At 48.0% G+C, this 17121-nt stretch overlaps 1 protein-coding gene across 1 annotated transcript in view; it reads right to left on the minus strand.

Moving 5' to 3' along the window:
• The window catches only part of PLXNA4 (plexin A4), a 420437-nt gene extending 403587 nt beyond the window's left edge, over window positions 1-16850 (minus strand). The window contains exon 1 of the mRNA XM_086475002.1: window positions 15672-16850. Coding sequence (XP_086331128.1) covers window positions 15672-16850 — 1179 coding nt within the window. The remainder of the gene's footprint in view (window positions 1-15671) is intronic.
• Between the last annotated feature and the right edge of the window lie 271 nt (window positions 16851-17121).

Genomic DNA, 17121 nt, shown 5'->3' on the forward strand with positions numbered 1-17121 from the left:
ACCTTAGCCTCTGAGACATGCAAAGTAGTGCGTGAGGGCAGATAAGGCCGTGATGTCCGCTCACGTGCTGTGGCACGGGTGCTGGAGAAGCAATCACAGAGTTGTGGTTTGCGATGTGTACAACCGTCCCCCAAGAACGGGAGCAAGGCCAGCAAGCCACACGCCACACGAAAACTATTTTCATTTAACATATTTGGGTTATTTCCTCTGGGGATCATCTGCAAAAAAATGCCAGCAAGCAAAACCCTACAAATAAACATCACCCGGCTTCTGTGCAGCTGTGGCTCTCAGCTGCACACATGCCTTTGTCAAGACAGAAATACAGTCATCTTCTTCAGCAAAGAGAAACACATAAGGAAGTTTGGATTTATGATGAAAGGGTCAGGAGTTGCAAGCACAGGTTTATTTTCAATTCCAGACACTCTTAGCAGCAATATAAAGTAGCCACGTAAAACTCTCTGGAGCTTCTCTGCTTGGCAATTTCACATTAACGACTTTCCAGAATGAAAGCTGAGGTGAGGACATGAATTCACTCTGCTTGCAACACTGCTGCCACACCAGCTGGGGTATCAGGGAGGGGCAAAGGGAAGATCTAAAGTGGCAGGGATAGGGTCAGCAATTCTTGCATCCTGAGCAGTTAAAACCTAACCCAGAAATTCACAGCAGAGTCTGCAGGTAACTTGGAAGGGAAGGGGGACCTTGTGGTTGACACACTAGACTGGAGTCAGTCAGTTCATCATCCCACACCAGATTCCCATCTGCAAAAGAGGCAATATTACTCACCAGGAATATGAATATCTGCCCCAGGAAAGCTGCTAAACACAGGTGTATAAGCTGCTCTCCATATCCGAAATATCTTCATGTGAGAACGATTGGCAGCTCCCAGGGCATAAATGCCCTCCCAAGTCTCACCAGCTGCCTCTCCGTCTTGGGGTGCTGCACAGGGGGGAGCCAGCTGGTGAGAGGCTGCAGTCTGCTCCTGCCACCGCTCCCTGCATCGGCAACCAGAGGGTTCACCTGCAGCCGTGACACTGCGGCCAAGTGTCACATTCACCAGTGAAATAGGAAGGATGTGCAAAAGAATGGGCCTGATTTACAGGAGGATTCTGGCAGGCACTTGCCTTCTCCAGGATTAAGCCTATCGAATAAATAATTAACATATCCAAGCCCTCCCGGAGAGGATGGTTTTACAAGGCTGGTGCTGACTCAGTCCTCTAGGGATTCGCTGAGCCCCCAAAACCCCCAAACTCAGCAGAAGAGTTAGAGCTCTGATTACAACAGCTCCATCCCTGTCCTCATCTGATTCCCCAGCAAAAGTGAGCACTTTGGCATTACACGAATGGCTGAAGCACCAGATATAAGGGGCCAGTGCAAACGGTGCTCATAAGAAACTGCAATTGTCCCTTAAACATCTGCTTTAGTGATTTGTCTCTGAAAACAGCCCCTGATAGTCAAACATAGTCTAATACATATTTCGGGAAGAGCTTCGATGAAGGATTAGCCATCCCTTGTTCCTCCTTGCTTTCACTTCGTCAAAATCTTCCTCCTCAATCAAAGCACCGGGGCCTTTTTCCAGATCTCTCAACAGGCTCCAAAGTAATTCCACAGACTCACCAGGGATAAAGGCTGTCCCAATGGCCATGTCTCGCCTTTGATTTACAGCTAATACCTAACAGCCCTGTCTTCATACGGTGGCAGGTACTTGGCTTCTCACTCTTGTTATCTCAGGCTTGGCTACGCCAGACGATGGAGGGAACACATACATTACGGCTGTCTGTGCTGCCAGCAGGGCCACGGAGCCAACAGCAATAAGAAATCAACAGTAATACGCATTTGAGTCTTTGCAAGGAGATATCCAAGGTCTCCTCCGTCACCTGGCTGCAAGATCTTCTTTCCTTCCTGGCTGCAAGGACTGAGTGAGGGTGAGGGTGGGCATGTATTCTACTCAATAGGATATTTAAAAATCTAGAGAGATGGAAGCCCTAGGAAAATCCGTCACCAGGAACTTCATGGTACCTGAAGAGATACAAGCTAGGAAATTCAGGGTCTAAATCACCTGGTGCAGGAGCGAACCATAAATCCCTACCCAGTGGAGCTGCAAATGATGGAAACCATCTCCCTGCAAACCACAGGTCTTTAAACATTAACAGCAGCGGTGTGGTACCCAAGGCTTGTGCTTCTCCTGTTTGCCTGTGCACGTCCTCTTGACGTTATCAGCATGGGCTTCAATGCTTGGTGAACTTCTGGTTAGATGCTGGTTTGCCCTACCCCTGGCATTAGTATCTTGCCTTCCTTAAGCTGGATCCCCCTGCAGTACCTCTGCTTCTGGCCATGCTGCCTCCGAGTCTCTCTTTCTGGCTCCTCTGAGAACAGTGGGCTTTGGTTTGTGTGACCTTCTCCCCTCCATCTGCGCTGTGAACTTCAGCAGAACCACCACGTTTCAGCCCACTCACTGTGCCTAGCTGTGAGGTCCGAGCGCAGGATGGAGACAGCCCCTCTGACTTTCACCTCATGCCACATCATTCACATAATTTGACCTGTTACTGCCCTCCCCATCACATGCATTCCTGACAGTGGGTCAGGAAAAAGCTGCGGGCTTGCCCAGTGAGCACCAACAGCTGTAGACCTTTGTCATCTGCAATTCAAAGCCACGGGGAAATTTTATGGACAAAAAGATGGAAACCCTGGGCCACCAACCAAAGATAGCATAGATCACCAACCAACCCACTCTTCCGTGATCAGCCTGCAGCCTAATGACTTACAAAAATATCCAGTACCATTTCCCCGGGGTGCTCTGTGATATAATGGACGCTGGATAAAAAGCCAGCATTTGGAAATACATTATAATTGCACGCTGCTTTTCACTGGTGCAACCACAGCAATGGTTATCATGCAATTACATGTCACCATATACAAATGACAGCGCAGTTACAGTAACTTTACCAATTACAGGAAAATTGCACCCACTATGCTAAGAGGTTTTAATTCAAACATAATTCAGGAACGCAAGAAAGGGGGAAAAGTTACTCAAATTGACTAGAACTGGCACAGGCGTTTGGTTTTTAGGTCTGTAGTTTAAGCATCAGTTCAAGGACTGGTGTCAAGTTTCCAGAGTGCTGCAGAATCTTAATGTATTACAGGCTTTTTATACCTGCATTTATGTTCCTGCTATACTGTGAGCATAAGGCTTCAACAGTCTATACCATGTACCTCCACGTCGTAAAATTTGCAATTTCCTGAAGAGGAGGCTGCCTTTCTTACAGAGACCAACAGGTTTCTTTAGTCTTCAGGCCTTCTGCTCAGCAGAGCTGGGTGATTATTAATAAAAAGTAGTTGTTGCTATAAATTTAGCTTTCTGAATGATTAGTGTGATGAAAGATGTGTACATCGTATACCGGTTAGGGAACCCCTGAGACTTTTCTAGACCCCAATACTACAAAACATAGGCAATACTGCCAGTACGTTTGCTTTTCTTGTTTCCTGCTGCAGGCCCTGGAGATGCAGACCACAGCTTTTGGGGTCTGCTGGCTCTGTGTCACAGCCACAGAGCTAGTGAGCAGCAACTGCAAATGCCTTTCAGCCCATGGCTTGTTCCCAAACTCTTGTTCCCACTTCTGCTACGCACGTTGCCTTACTACTGGCCTGAGACTGGTCAGCAGCAGCATTTCTGCTCTGGAAGCAGCACTGGACTATCAGAGGGGAACAGTTCATGCCTCCATGAAGGAAAGTCCAAGACTGACTATCCGGAGAAGCACATCACAGATATCAAGCGTGCAATGCCATCCTCAGCAGAACAACATACTTGCTTCTTGGTCACTTGCATAGAAGACACTCCTACCATTGCAAGTGAAGATGCAATTAAGGATCATCACTGAAACACCAGCAGGTTAATGAATCTGTGTTACTGGCAGATGGTGTACTGATACCAGCTTCACCACATCCCTCAGGTCCTGTGTCAACTTCACCTCCAAGCATCTGCCAGGAGAAACAGCCGCACTATGTCAAAATAAACAAGGCAAGGTGCAGAACAGACTGGCAATATTTTTCCATGGGATATTTACACTCTCTGTGTTTGGATATTGTAGCTTAAGTGATATTTCAAGTGCCTTGGTTAGACCCCAAGAGTCTGATATAGGCAGGGAAGAGGGACAGTGCCTCCAGCAGTGACGTAGAGTGTCAGACTGAGATAGTACAAACACTGCCATTTATGGAGGTCTTCACATCCCAAACACCATCCCTGTGTCAGCCAAATCTCCCTTTTGCATACGTCATTCCCACTCCCTCAAAAAAATTTCCAGCATTACGACCCCAAATCCCAACATTAGCACACCAAGCCATGCAGCTAGGGTGAAAATCAGGTACCTGGGGCGTGTGGTCACTGAGTTTCATTCCCTCACAGGTGGCAACTCTACCTGCAAACAAGAAGGATGGATGGGACCTGAAAAAGCAGCAAGTGTGACTGTAAAAGGAAGCTGAGCTCTTCTGCAGTCCCATAAACTTTCCCTTGCTGGTTCAGAGGCTGGAGGATCGTACGGATGAAGCACTGAAGGATAAAGAGAGGAATATGATCTCTGTGGCTCTCAGCTCAGTGCTTTCCAAGAGCTTGGAAAAATTCACTTAAAATTTTTCACACCCCGGAAAAAAAAAAAAAAAAAAAAAAAAAAAATATTATTGAGTGTGGAGACGCTGCCTTTGAAACTGCCACGGTCTATTGGGTAAATAAGCATTTAGGGATTTTTCAAAAGTGAAGTATTGATCAAATAAGCTGCTAGAGCTCTTCTGTAAGAACATATTCCAGCAGCAAAGCTGTGTTATGCACCTGAAACACAGTAGTACTAACTTCCCCTGGTGCTGCTGTAGCTGAGACGGGGAGTAAGAGCCCCAGAGAGAGAAAATCTTAGGTGAAAAGGGTTTTCTCTGTAGGCAGAAAGACACCTTTGAGAGAAGGAGAAGTGCTTGCTAGCTGCTGCTTTTTATCCTAAAGGACATCACATTTCCACGGTCAGCCAAAGGTTGTCTACATAATGAATTCCTGGAAACACCAACTGCAGTAGTGAAAGAGGTGTAAGAGGAGACTGGACCTCTATCCTCTCTCAGCTGGGACCCACAATCCTGAGCATCCTTGCCATAACGTGGGTTTCTCGCAGGTATGTCCAGCCAATAGCGACACCTAAGAGACCTTCCCTTCCCCAAGACACAACCTCTCATACCCATTTCACCAGATGCTCACAACAGCCGCCCTGCAGGGCTCCTCCAAGATTTCCACAGCCATATCATCGCTGCCCATTACACGCAATGTTGAAGGGTGTAGGAGCCTTCTCTTGCTGACCCGTCCTCCCTTTCACAGACAACGTGCCTGGCCCATTATCTCCCAAAATACGCTTGCAACAGAAAGGTGAAAACAGCACTTCTGGTAGGTTTCTGGCAGCTGCCAGGCACCCCTCATTCCTATTCCAGTGAAGCACACCAGCACCTTGCCGGATAGAGTCCAGCTGCCTCCCCTACGCTGGCACCACCAGAGATTCTCCACTGAATCACAATTACTATAATTATTATTTTGTTACACAGACAAAATTATCATTTGGGCTGCAAAGTGCCACACACGCCAACAGCGCTATATAAATTAAACAACAACGCTGCTTTGCATGCAAGCAAACACCTTCGCCCGGAGATCCCAGAGCCGCTTAAAAGCATTAATTAAGCCTCACCGCGGTCCTGCGAAGGTAAGCTGAGTGTTGTAATGAACAACATGTATGTGCTGTTGCTCTTCAGCATGGGGAAACTGAGAGAGCTCAGCTGGGGACAAGAGGCCCCAACTTGCTCACCAAATAACAGAGAGTTGTGCCGAGCTCCAGCGCTGCGCATCTGTAGCAGGAAGAACCGCGTTCTGCCTGGTCCTATCATCTCACAGAAAATGAATTTAAAGAAGCTGCGCTATCAGTTTAAACCACAAACTAAAGCACTCGAGCCCTGAAAAGAAAAATCTCCCACTTGCTGCCCCTATCTTTGCAGATCTCGGTACTTGAGGAATTCACGCACTTGTGTCAGCCGAGTACAAATTCACTCAAGCTGTTAGGCTCCAACTCCTCCTGCATCTGAAAGGAGGAGTGTGCAAGCGGCAGGCTGCAGCCAGCCCTCAGAGGCAGGGACACCGTTACAATTACAGCCCTGTGTTTCTTGGCGCAGGATCCCGACCAATAGCCCCAACCCATTGATAAGCGCTGGGTCATTCCCTCATCAGGAGGAGCAAGTCTTTATTATTCCCTCCTGGACGCTCCCTCACTCTGCCTCTCCCAGTCTCTCTGTGTGTCTAAATACGCGCCTGGATAATACCGCTTGTTTACAGGATAAATCAACTGAACAAATCCTATTCTATTTTGGAACACTGACAACGACAGGGCAATGACATTGAAACAGGGAAAATACGATGTTGTTCCTGCTGATCTAATGTCACCCACATGCTCTGTGCCAGCTCCAGTACTGCATGGAGGAAACAGAGGTGGGTCTGTCTTTCTGTGGTGCTGCCCATTAGTTGCATGTGTATCTGGGTGTCTTGTTTTTCCTGCGTTTCAAGAATTTCTTTAAATATTTTAAATAATATTAGAATCTGCACTGTAAAGCAGAAAGCATCGGGGCTGCAATGTTTACTAACTCCTAAATTGAAGCAACTGGGTGCTAGTGGCACAGGGAAGATGTTAGGTCCTACGTACTGTGTAGTTATCTGCAGGAGAAAGGTACAACAAAGTCTGCATTTCACCAAGCCACATTCTTCCACCTACTGGCATTTATCTGTGCAACAAAGCAGAGCTGAAGGGAAGGACAGTTCAGAGGTAGACGTGTGCAGGACACCCAGGTTCCCAGCTCCTTCCTGAACTCGGACAAATCTACCCAGTCAGGTCCACGCTGGCTCTGCAAACACAGCGTTTTGTACCAAAGCTGTTACCCTGTTACCCAAAGGCTGGGTCAGTGCTAATAAAATGCCTCTCAAAAGTTACAGCAAAACCATATCCCACGCTGGCACAGCCATGCAGCTGCCAGGCTAGGAGTGTCTGGGATGGAAATATGGCCAGACGAGACCCGGACACCTCTCTGCAGGTACCACAGCCTTTCTCGTCTCTATCTTCGGGCTGGATGCTTCTAATATCATATTATCCTACCTGCTATAATGGGGACCCGTTTTCCATGCAATCTGGATAAATAGAGAAACATGGGTATTTCAGGGGAAAAAAAAATTAAAGTCTTATGTTATGTGCGTGATGGAATACAAAATAAATAGACATATGCATCAGATCGTTCCCAGAGGCTAAACATCTTCGCTGATTCTCCAAGTACTAAGACAGACTCTGCACTGTTTTTCCCCCGACAGCTACGCTTGCACCAGGCAAGCGAGAAAGGGTCTGGGCAGGATTTGGCCCAGAAAGCAACCCTGAATCCAGCCTACCCTCGACCCCCTCCTCAACAGAACGGTTATTGTACAAACTCCTGCGCTCGTCTGCCCCCCGTCCGGAGGTGCTTTAAATAGCATCGGGCTCGCCAAGGGGGCCGGGAGTCACTTTGCTTCTGACTCTTCCAGGATGGCTGGGTTTTGCTTGCTGCTTTTTTTTAAAAAAAAAACCAACTGTTGCACAAGTATTCCCGTTGGCCCACAAGGCAACCTCCTGGCGAGGCAATACAAGGTTGGGTTTGCAAAGCAGCTCTCTCCTAGCATGGAAAATAATGAGAGGAGATCATACGGAGCCCTCCAAAAATAAACGGCTGAGCCACAGGCGACCACAGGGTTCGACCACAGAAGAAAACAGCCTGGTTTACTGGCAGGGGAAGCAGTAAAAAAGATCAGTTCCCAGAAACAAATCTAGTTGTCCATGTGGCAAGAAGCACAGGCAAAGAGCACAGGCACTGACAGAGAAGCTGGCACCTTGCTCACCTGCCAAAGCAGCTACTGGAGAACCACCAGGACCTGGGGCTGATGCTGAGAGATGCTGAGCTGCTCAGGCAGAGCCAACGTGGTCCAGAGATGGGATTGATGGTGGAGGAGGGAGCTGTGACTGAAATATCTCAGACACAACAGCGACTCAGCAGCCTCGGGCCCTGCTCTGTCCTCAATGAACATTTTGTATGAGCAGGGTCAACGAGACGTGAGGAGCCAGGAGAGAACAGCACTGTGCGTGGGTTTGGCACCCAGCCACTTAAAGGCATAGGGTTTCCTCTTGCTTTATGCTTGGGAAGTAAAGAAATGGTTTTAGAAAGAGGTTGTTTCCAAAGCAAGCTTTTTTTTTTTTTTTCCCCCAGGACAAACAGTGAGCATTTTAGAAGGAGACATTGCAGGATGGGGGTGGGATAAGAAAGTAATTAATTACCACCAGCATTATTTCTGCATGCACACTGATCTGGAAGAATCCTTTCAAGGACAGGTGTTTAATGCTGAGGAACATATTTAATACCTCAAATGCAATCATCCTCTCCATGCAATTAGACTCTGGTTTACAGCCCTTAAGTGCAAGTTTCTGTTGATGCAGGTGCTTACAAGTTTTTGTTTTTCTCTCCCCCAGGGCCTCCAAAGACACTTTTTTCCCTGCCTAGAGTGCAGAGCACTTTAGAGAGGCGGGGGAGTGTCCTTATCCCCGCTGGCTGAAAGCAGAGGTGGCACACGGGAGGAAGGACCACCATTGGGGAAAACAAGAAGATGAACCCACGTGGTGCCTGACAAGCCCCTGCAAACAAGCTCTCACCAGGTTAGCATATGCATGCTTTCCTGAACAAGAGGTGGGCTTTTGAGGGTGTCCAGAGGACGGGGATGTTGCCAACAGCTATACCCAGGCTGAACCAAGAGCTCAGGCATACGCTGGAGAAGTCCTGTAGTGCTCACCCAGCACTGCTCTCAGCCGCAGGCATGTACGTCCATGGAAAAGCCAAGGGGGTCTTGCTCCTGCAACTCCATTAGACCCCAGCCATCATGTCCCTAGCATGAACAGTAGGCATGCTAATCAATGAATTAGGGCTAACTAGTTAATGAACCTGCTGGCCACCTCACAGAGGAAGAGGTGGGGAGACTTTCCTAATTCCAGTTACAGAGGGGCCAGGACCTTGCTTGGAGTGATGGAGATTTGAACTCAGCTGCTCTCCGTTAGCCTGAGGAGCAGAGCCCCAGACACCTCTGTTCGCTTCCACCACTGACAATAATCACGAGAAATACCAGCCACATCACGGGAGAGAGCTCCCTGCTCCACTTTCACCTGAGCTGCCTCATATAGCAAGATAATACGGCATTTCTCTCTGATGAAGTGTCTTTCATCCCGGAGCACAGGCAGCTTTGCAGGGGACAGGATGGTCAGTCCTGCTGCAGGTGGAGGAATGAGGATTGGGAAGGTGCATGGGGGAGATTTGCAAATCACAGAGCTCAGCTGCAGAAACCCTAAGCCAGCACCCTACCTCTTGTCCGTATTGCCTCCCAGTTAAGCCCTCCATCCACTCCAGCTCCCAGCATCCGCAAGAAGACGCTTGCTGCCTCTCCTCAAAGTTGCTGGGCTCAGCAAGTCCCTCTGACAACACGCCTCGCACACGCACACGCATTCCCATCCAACACAAACTGATGTGACCAATTATACAAATACAGATCTGGCAGTAATAAGCCTGTTTGCTCTGTCTCTGAGTCCCCAGTGAGCATTTCCAGAGAGGCATTACCGTCTTTCTGAGGCTACTGCCTTTGCACAGGCTGCACTGTGTCTTTTTTTTTTTAATTTTTTTTTTTTTGGTTCCTGCTCTTGTTTGCATCTTCAGAGGAAGAAGAAGAAAGCACTGTTAGAAATTTGACCAAAAACTGACCTCAACTGACCATGAGCCCTTTGGATCAGAAACACGAGCCTGTATAATTTGGAGTAAAGACATGTGCACAAAACTCTTGTGCATGTCCAGTGGAGATGAACAAAAAGATCTATTATGCAAGCACGAGTAGCATTGACCCCTGAAGAGATTTACTTAGGATAGCCCGTCTGGCAAGCAGTGACACTACGAGGTCTAATGAAACTGATAGCTCATTCCAGTGACTGAGTCATTCCCCTGGGAAAGCAACAGGCTCACATACCGGCCAACCCAGCCAGGAGACATGGGCAGGGGCTGTGTGTGCAAAATGTCAAAGCAGCGGTATCTCATGGACCTCCTTCCATGCATTCCTCTTCCCAGGGTCTAAGGAACAGTTAACACTCTCTTTCTCTCCAATCTTTCCCTTTTAAGGGAAAATTATGGGGGAGAAGACAGGTGGAGATGACAGTTCCTGCTTTTTAGTTCATAAAGTGATATTTTTCCTTGAAATGGCCCTTCTTTCCAGCAGCTCCAGTCCTTCTTTCTAAATGACCCATTTTTTATGTCCCCGTGCTAGAGAGGGACACAATAGCAAGGATGATATTCCCTCTTCCTGCAACACTGGGCACAGCACTAAGATCCAGGAGTCCCTCTGCTGCAAGTTATGTTTTACTGTGCCTTGGCCAACCCTCCTGTAAACCAGGGGTAATGCTGCTTCCCATCTTGGTGTCTCAGAGATGCTCTGTCAGACTTGTGTCCTGTTAACATCAGTGATAACAAACACATGCTCTGGGAGGAAAAGGAAAATCATGTTTGGAGGAAAATCGTGGCCACCCCATCAGCAAGAGTGGCCTTGCCAGGAGTCAAATTGACTGTCCCATACCATACACAAAGCCCTTCTAACCACCCGAGCTAGAAGTGGCCCTTCCCACCCCGGTGGCATGGAGAAGAGGAGAGCCCATGGATCAGCCCCAAGGATCAAGCGGCATCTACCCAGAGGTTGGATGCTCATGCTACTAAAGCAAAATGGCTGTTGACTCAACCAGCAGCCAGATATGTCTGACAGGCATCCATGGAAGGACTAATCAGTAATAGGCCCTCTACAGCCTCCTCCTTCATTCAGCTGAACCCCGGGAGTGCAGCAGTGCTTGCTGGTGGATGTCAAGCATCTGGGAGGGCAGGGAAGATGCAGGGGAAGCAGGAGGGAGCAGGACAGCAGAGTCCACTTGAGGAACAGGTGTGTGGAAGAGATGCAGGACTCTCAGGGATTTGGGCACCCATATCTACCAAGATGTTTTGGGGAGTTGCTGACTTAGGTTTGCCTTGAAGCATCAGAAGTACGAGAAGCCTTTATAGCCAAGTCACTCATCAGACAATGAGTCAGGTCCCAAACATCCACCTCACCTGCCCTTTCTTAGCAAAGTGTTGGAAAAATATTGCCCAGCTCTCTACACAAGGCCTTTTGTTGGATGGTCAGCCTCAGAAACATTTCTTTTCTCCCCCAAGTGACAGCGCTGCCATGAAACACAGGAAGAGATTGAATACAGTAATTTAAACAGTCAAACTCCATTTCCTGCCAGAAGGAAAAGAAAATACCGGCAAAAGGCAGAAGCCAGGCAATAGTTGGGGACAGACACTTTGATTATCTTGGACAGATATTTGCACTGTGTATCTGATAAAAGCTACAGTGGTGGAGGTGACACCTTTTCATTTCAGTGACTGGAGTCTGTTAGGTTGCAGAGTGGCAGGTGATGCCGTGAGGCAGATCAGGCTGATGAGGAGACCAGCATCTTCCAGGATAGCAGCCCTGGGTTGCAACCAGCTCCTAAGCTGACAGCCAGGATCACATGCCAACAACACACTGTGTTTGGGACTTCATCGCAAGCCAAAGCTCCAGCAAGGATCCCCGTTCCTCTCTCACCTCCCCATCAGGCCCTGGCACCCTCATGCTGCTTTGGGGTCAGTCTCCAATACCCTCCTCTTCTTCATCCGTGCTTGTATGTCTCACACGGCAGTTCACCTGCTTGCTCCCCAAAGCAGAGGGAAGGCTCCCCTGCCTCCACTACTGAGCATCCCAGTAGTTCAGTTGTCACTGGGCTTCTAAACGTACCTATTTTTATTCTTATTCATAGTAATGAAAATCAACAAACTGCCCCAATGATCAAGTCCTGTACCCAAATAGCCCATTTACATCTCCATCCTCCTCCCAAATTGCCTCTTCTCTTTTTTTAAAGAAATCCAGCTTTTCCCAACTATATCAACAGTGATTACAAAGTTCATGAAGCATATTTAAACCGTGGCCTTCTTTATCTAACATGAAGATTGTTTTCTTTTTTAAAAAGCCTATTTTTTCCCTCCTGAACAGCCCTTCCTTCTGCCAACACACTGCACGTCCACACAGCCTTGCTCCCTCTGCTCCATACACTGATGTACCACGCCGCACCACAGAAGTGGTCACGTTTTGGTGACACACAATGGTGTTGCTACATAGACAAAGGGGGTGAAGGTGCTCTCCATGGCTATTTGAGTAGGAATGGCTTCAGTATCAGGAAAGGAGATTTAGATTAGACATGATGGAAAGCTTCCTAGCAGCAAAGACAGATTATGTAGGGAAAGAGAGGAATCTCCATCGCTGGAGGTTAAGAACAGGTGAGACAAACATCTGTCAGAAATGTTATAAGTAGGGCAGAAGGGCAAATCAGATGACCTCACAAGACACTTTCTTTTTCCCAGCCTCAATTTTCTCTGATTATATGAATTTCTAAGCATTTGGGGTCAAGTGTACTGTTCAAATATAAGCTATTATCCTGTATGCGCAGAGAGAAAAACCAGAAACGTATTACCTGGAACTGTTCATCACCTGAGTGAACATCACCAATTTGCAAATCAACTGCCCAGACATAAAAATCCATGATTTTTTTCGATTTATGCTGAAGATTAACAAGAGGACAGCTATAACACAGGGACAGGGGAGGAATGAACATTAAGGATCCTCCATTCACCTCTGGACTTTCGTATTTCCCATTCTGGAAATTCTTCTGTCACACTGGTAACATCTGCAACACGCACACGCAGTTGGCACAAGAGAAGCGCAGGCTCATTACACAGTTGTGTCTCCATCCTTTGCCTTCACACTGGGTTTGAAAACCAGACCAGGGCAAATCTCCAGGACACCCAACCCTGCAGGACACCTGGAGACCCTCCTGCTGCTTGTTGACTGCAGGACACAGCACGTCTAGCCCAGCTTGCTGCCAGGTCCTACCTGACCTCAACTTTCCCAGTTCCAGCTGCACCAACAAAGCTGCCTGGCCAGAGAAGCTGCAGACTCTTCACGGTGCTACTCCAGCCAAGCGCAACGTTGCCCCATATCCCCATGATTATTTGTGTGCATATTGCATGTTAGGAGAACTGTGCTGGGAATGGTCCTCAAGAGACTTCTTTTGCCCTGAAGCACTACACCGAGGCAGGAACAGAAGCATCCTAACACACGGACCCCCTTTGAGTCAGTTATCACCCTATTAAGCAAATAACTGTTACCAAAAGCCAGACCTAACCACGCACCAAGATGGGAGCTCAGCGCAGTAAGCCCAGCTCCATAATCCATGGTCCCACAGTTAATACCACAAAGTAGGGCTGGAATATGCCATCTAGCAGTGCTCCTCTGCAACGCTCCGTGAGGGTTTCCACAGCTCACCTCTACCCACCTGCTCGACTCCAGGCACATCAGCTGTGTCTGTTCACACGCAGGATTTTGGCTGCTGAAGGTAGGGCAGCAGAGCTGAAGTTCAGGTCCAGCCTTGATCAGAGGCAGGTTAAGCCTCAATTTGCACCAGCAGAGAAATATTTGACATCCACACAAAACCGGGGAAAGTCTCGCTGATGGCTTTGTAATTGGTTTTAGAGCTGCTTCAAATACGTGCGCTAAGAAGCAGAACAGCAGTGCTGGTGGATGGCTGGCAAGCACGACATCAGCAAAGGAGATGAGGCCCTCACAGACATATATCCAGGCTCCAAAATACTTCACCAATCATCAAATATTTTCCAAGCTTAGCGGCTGGACTCTGCAACCCTTACAGCAGCCAAGTCACTAATACCTCCTCCCTCGGGCAGCACAGCTGATCTCAGACAGGGCTTGCCAGCAGCTCTAAGTAGACTCATTTAAGGAGAGGACAGCCCACTCAGTTATACTTTTCAGACTCCTGTTTTTTCTTCAAGAACCTCCAGGCTCTTTCTCCAGCTGGGAAGCATTACCATCTTTGATCCACAGAAAAGAAATATGTCATAAATATGCTCTAACAGTTTTTCCCACCGTGTCACCCAGTCCCTGGCTCCTTATCCTCTCCCCAACCTCTGAAGTCCTGTCCCTCAAAATACAATATGATAGATCTGTCTTCTTGGTTTGGGACTCCCCCCAAAGAAAGCTGTTGGCCTTTCTGCTCCTGTCTAAAGCTACAGAAGCCAGGTGACTGAGAGGTTTCAAATCTCCTGATTTGAGAGGTCCAATATTGCCAAAGTTAGTATGGAGCACAAGCAGAGCAGATTTGCAAATGCATGGAGAAGCTTAACAGCCCAGGAAAGAAACTCCAGTGGGAAGCTCCCAGCTTAAATCTAAAGGCAGCTCTTTGAATGTGCAGAGGCCTTGAGGCTAAACAAAAAAATCAAAGCCAGATTTGGGCACAGCCTTTCTCCTTGTGCAATACTCTATAGGGAGCTTTGCAGGTCTAGGCACAAGAGATCCCAACTGAAATGAAGGACATGTCCCTCTGCACAGTCAGTGTGGGAGTAAGAGAGCAGCGCAAGGTCAAGCAATGATGCTGAGGGCACTGGTGTAAAGGGGAATTAGGGCAGAGTAAGGCAGCATCAGTCTCCCCGCAATGAAATTCCCGTCTGCGTTCCTCTTGGTCCGTCCTTGTCCTGCAAAGGAACAGCAGCAGGGATCCCCCAGCAAAGGAGGCTTGGGTACAAAGGAAAGCCAGAGCAATCCCATATCCCGAGCTCCGACTGTCTTGAGATTATGGGGCAGGAAAGCGCTCTGGTGTTTCTCCATATTCCCTTTGCTCAGACTTGAACTTGCCTCTCACTTGAAAGAGCTAATTAAGGAAGGAAATCAAAGCCCAGAGAAGCGGCTATTACAGCAGCCTGGGTGCAGTGCCGGCTGTAATGCTCATTTCTGTGCGTGGTATCAAAGCCAGCGGTATGCTGTCGGGGTTGACGCGGATTTCTGCAATGACACTTCAGTGAACCGACAGAATAAACTAAGACAATTTCTTAAGATCATTTGTAGGTCAGGTAGACCAGCTTCTTCCCCAATCCTGCCCTTAAATTTTGCAGCATTTAATCCTTGATCTGCAGCCAGGCCTTAATTTTTCAGTGCAGAGGCAACACAGAGCTGGCTGGAAACCGGAACATGAGGGACTTTGATGGTTAATGATCAGTGCTTCTCAGCCCTAGAAGAAACAAATCCCTGGCTTCACAAAGCTGCTCCAACTCCAGCCTAGGGAAATAAAATTACACCAGCAGACACAGAAACCAGCACACAAGCCTTTGACATTATCTAGGTCTTGTTTTGGTTTAGGTTTGAGCCAAGACTGCACAACAAAATGGGTTTCACCCTTAACAAATTGCACAGTGAAGTAACTACAACAGGCAAACGCCCCCTAAAGATTTCAAGGCCCCTTGGCTTAGTTTATCAGCAAACATCGCATGTTTGAGCATGAACTGGTTAACTTAGGTGGTGTGGTGAGCTGGAGGCAGAGCCAGGACTGGGACAAGGCAGTCTCTGTTCCTTGACCCTGCTCTAGTAGTTGAGCCATGCTCTAAGATCTGTGAGCACATGAGGAGGTGAAGGTTGGGTGCTCAGGGGCTTCACTTACCGCACTGCTACAGGGAATGTCCTTGACTTTGAGCCAGGCCAGATCTAACGTCCCCTCTCCCCTGTAGCAGGACTGCAGTCTGTCCTTGATGCGATCGTTGATTTTTTTCAGGACAAAGATGCAAAGAGCTGACTCATCCAAGGACTTCATCTTCCTTTTCTGCCCCTTGGAGAAGACTGTGAAGAGGATATCATCCTCAGGGCCAACACCCAAAGACCTTGCTAAGATGGCTCCAGCCTTAGACAAGTAGGCTGCCTGGAGCAACCGGTACTCCACCCCGTTCTTCTCACAGCCAATGGGCACCTCAACATAGGAGTTAAAGGCTGTGTCCTCCTTACAAAGCCGGACCAGCTTGGAGGTATAAACCTGCTCCTTTGTGGTGGAGCCAGGCGGTGAGATCATCTCAGGCTGCAGAGTCAGGAAATAGACAAAGTTACCACTGCTGAAGCCATAGATGTAGTAGATATCAAAGTCAGGGATGATGGTAAAGGTATCTGAGGGGATCTTGATCATAGAGGCCACAAACTCATCGTGAAAGACATACGCAAACATCCCATCTGCCTCGGAGTTCTTGGTGAGCTTTCTGCTGGAAATAGTGGGGAAATACTCAGGTTTGCCATCCACGGCAGTGGCAATGAACAACTTGTCATCCATGTTGCTGTAAGAAACAATGACTCCAAAAACAGAGCCACTCTCATTCACCCCAGAGAGATAATGCTCCTTCTTGTGGAAGGGCTCTCCCAGCTTGAAGAGGTCATCCAACCTCAAAAGCTTGCAGATGCCCTGGTAAAGACTCCCACAGGCTATCAATCGATTCTCCTTGTAGTCTATGAGGAGCATTTTATTTATGTTGTTAGTGGGCGTCAAGGGTTCGTTGCAGGTTTGGACTATCCTGGGGGGATAACACTTGGGATTATCTTCATCAGGACCAGTCTGGTGGGTCACTAGGACCTTCAGGTCACTGGAGAGTTTGTAGATCCTGTTGACGGCTCCCAAGTAAATCTGTCCAGTTCTTTCATCAACCACCAAGTGGTTGAAGTTTCCCTCTGCTTGGTCTCCAGTGAAAGTGATGAAGGGCCTCTTTGGGTGGAGTGGCTGCTGCCTACCAAGAGGCGACACTGTGGTGGATAGCAGGAGGTGAGAAACCAGGCAAGTCCATTTCCACATGGCCGGTGACATGATTGGAAAGTTTTGTATTCCCAAGGGAACGAGGATTAAAAGCTGTAAGTCTTCAAAACACCAATTCCCTGGCAGATTTTGTCCTACAAGCAAAGAGAAAAGAAAACAAAAGTACATTACTATGGAGCATTCCTTCCTCCTCCCTCCTTCACAACCATGCCATCATCCGAGCGTATTTAATTGCTAATCCTCCCTTTCTCGTCTCTGAGCTCTCTACTTAAAATCAGCACAAAGGGAGCCCTCCTGAAAGAAAGGATGCTGGTAGAAAGAG

This window comes from Leptosomus discolor, chromosome 1, assembly GCF_034619465.1.
Source record: "Leptosomus discolor isolate bLepDis1 chromosome 1, bLepDis1.hap2, whole genome shotgun sequence".
In the NCBI taxonomy this organism is placed as follows: domain Eukaryota; kingdom Metazoa; phylum Chordata; class Aves; order Leptosomiformes; family Leptosomidae; genus Leptosomus; species Leptosomus discolor.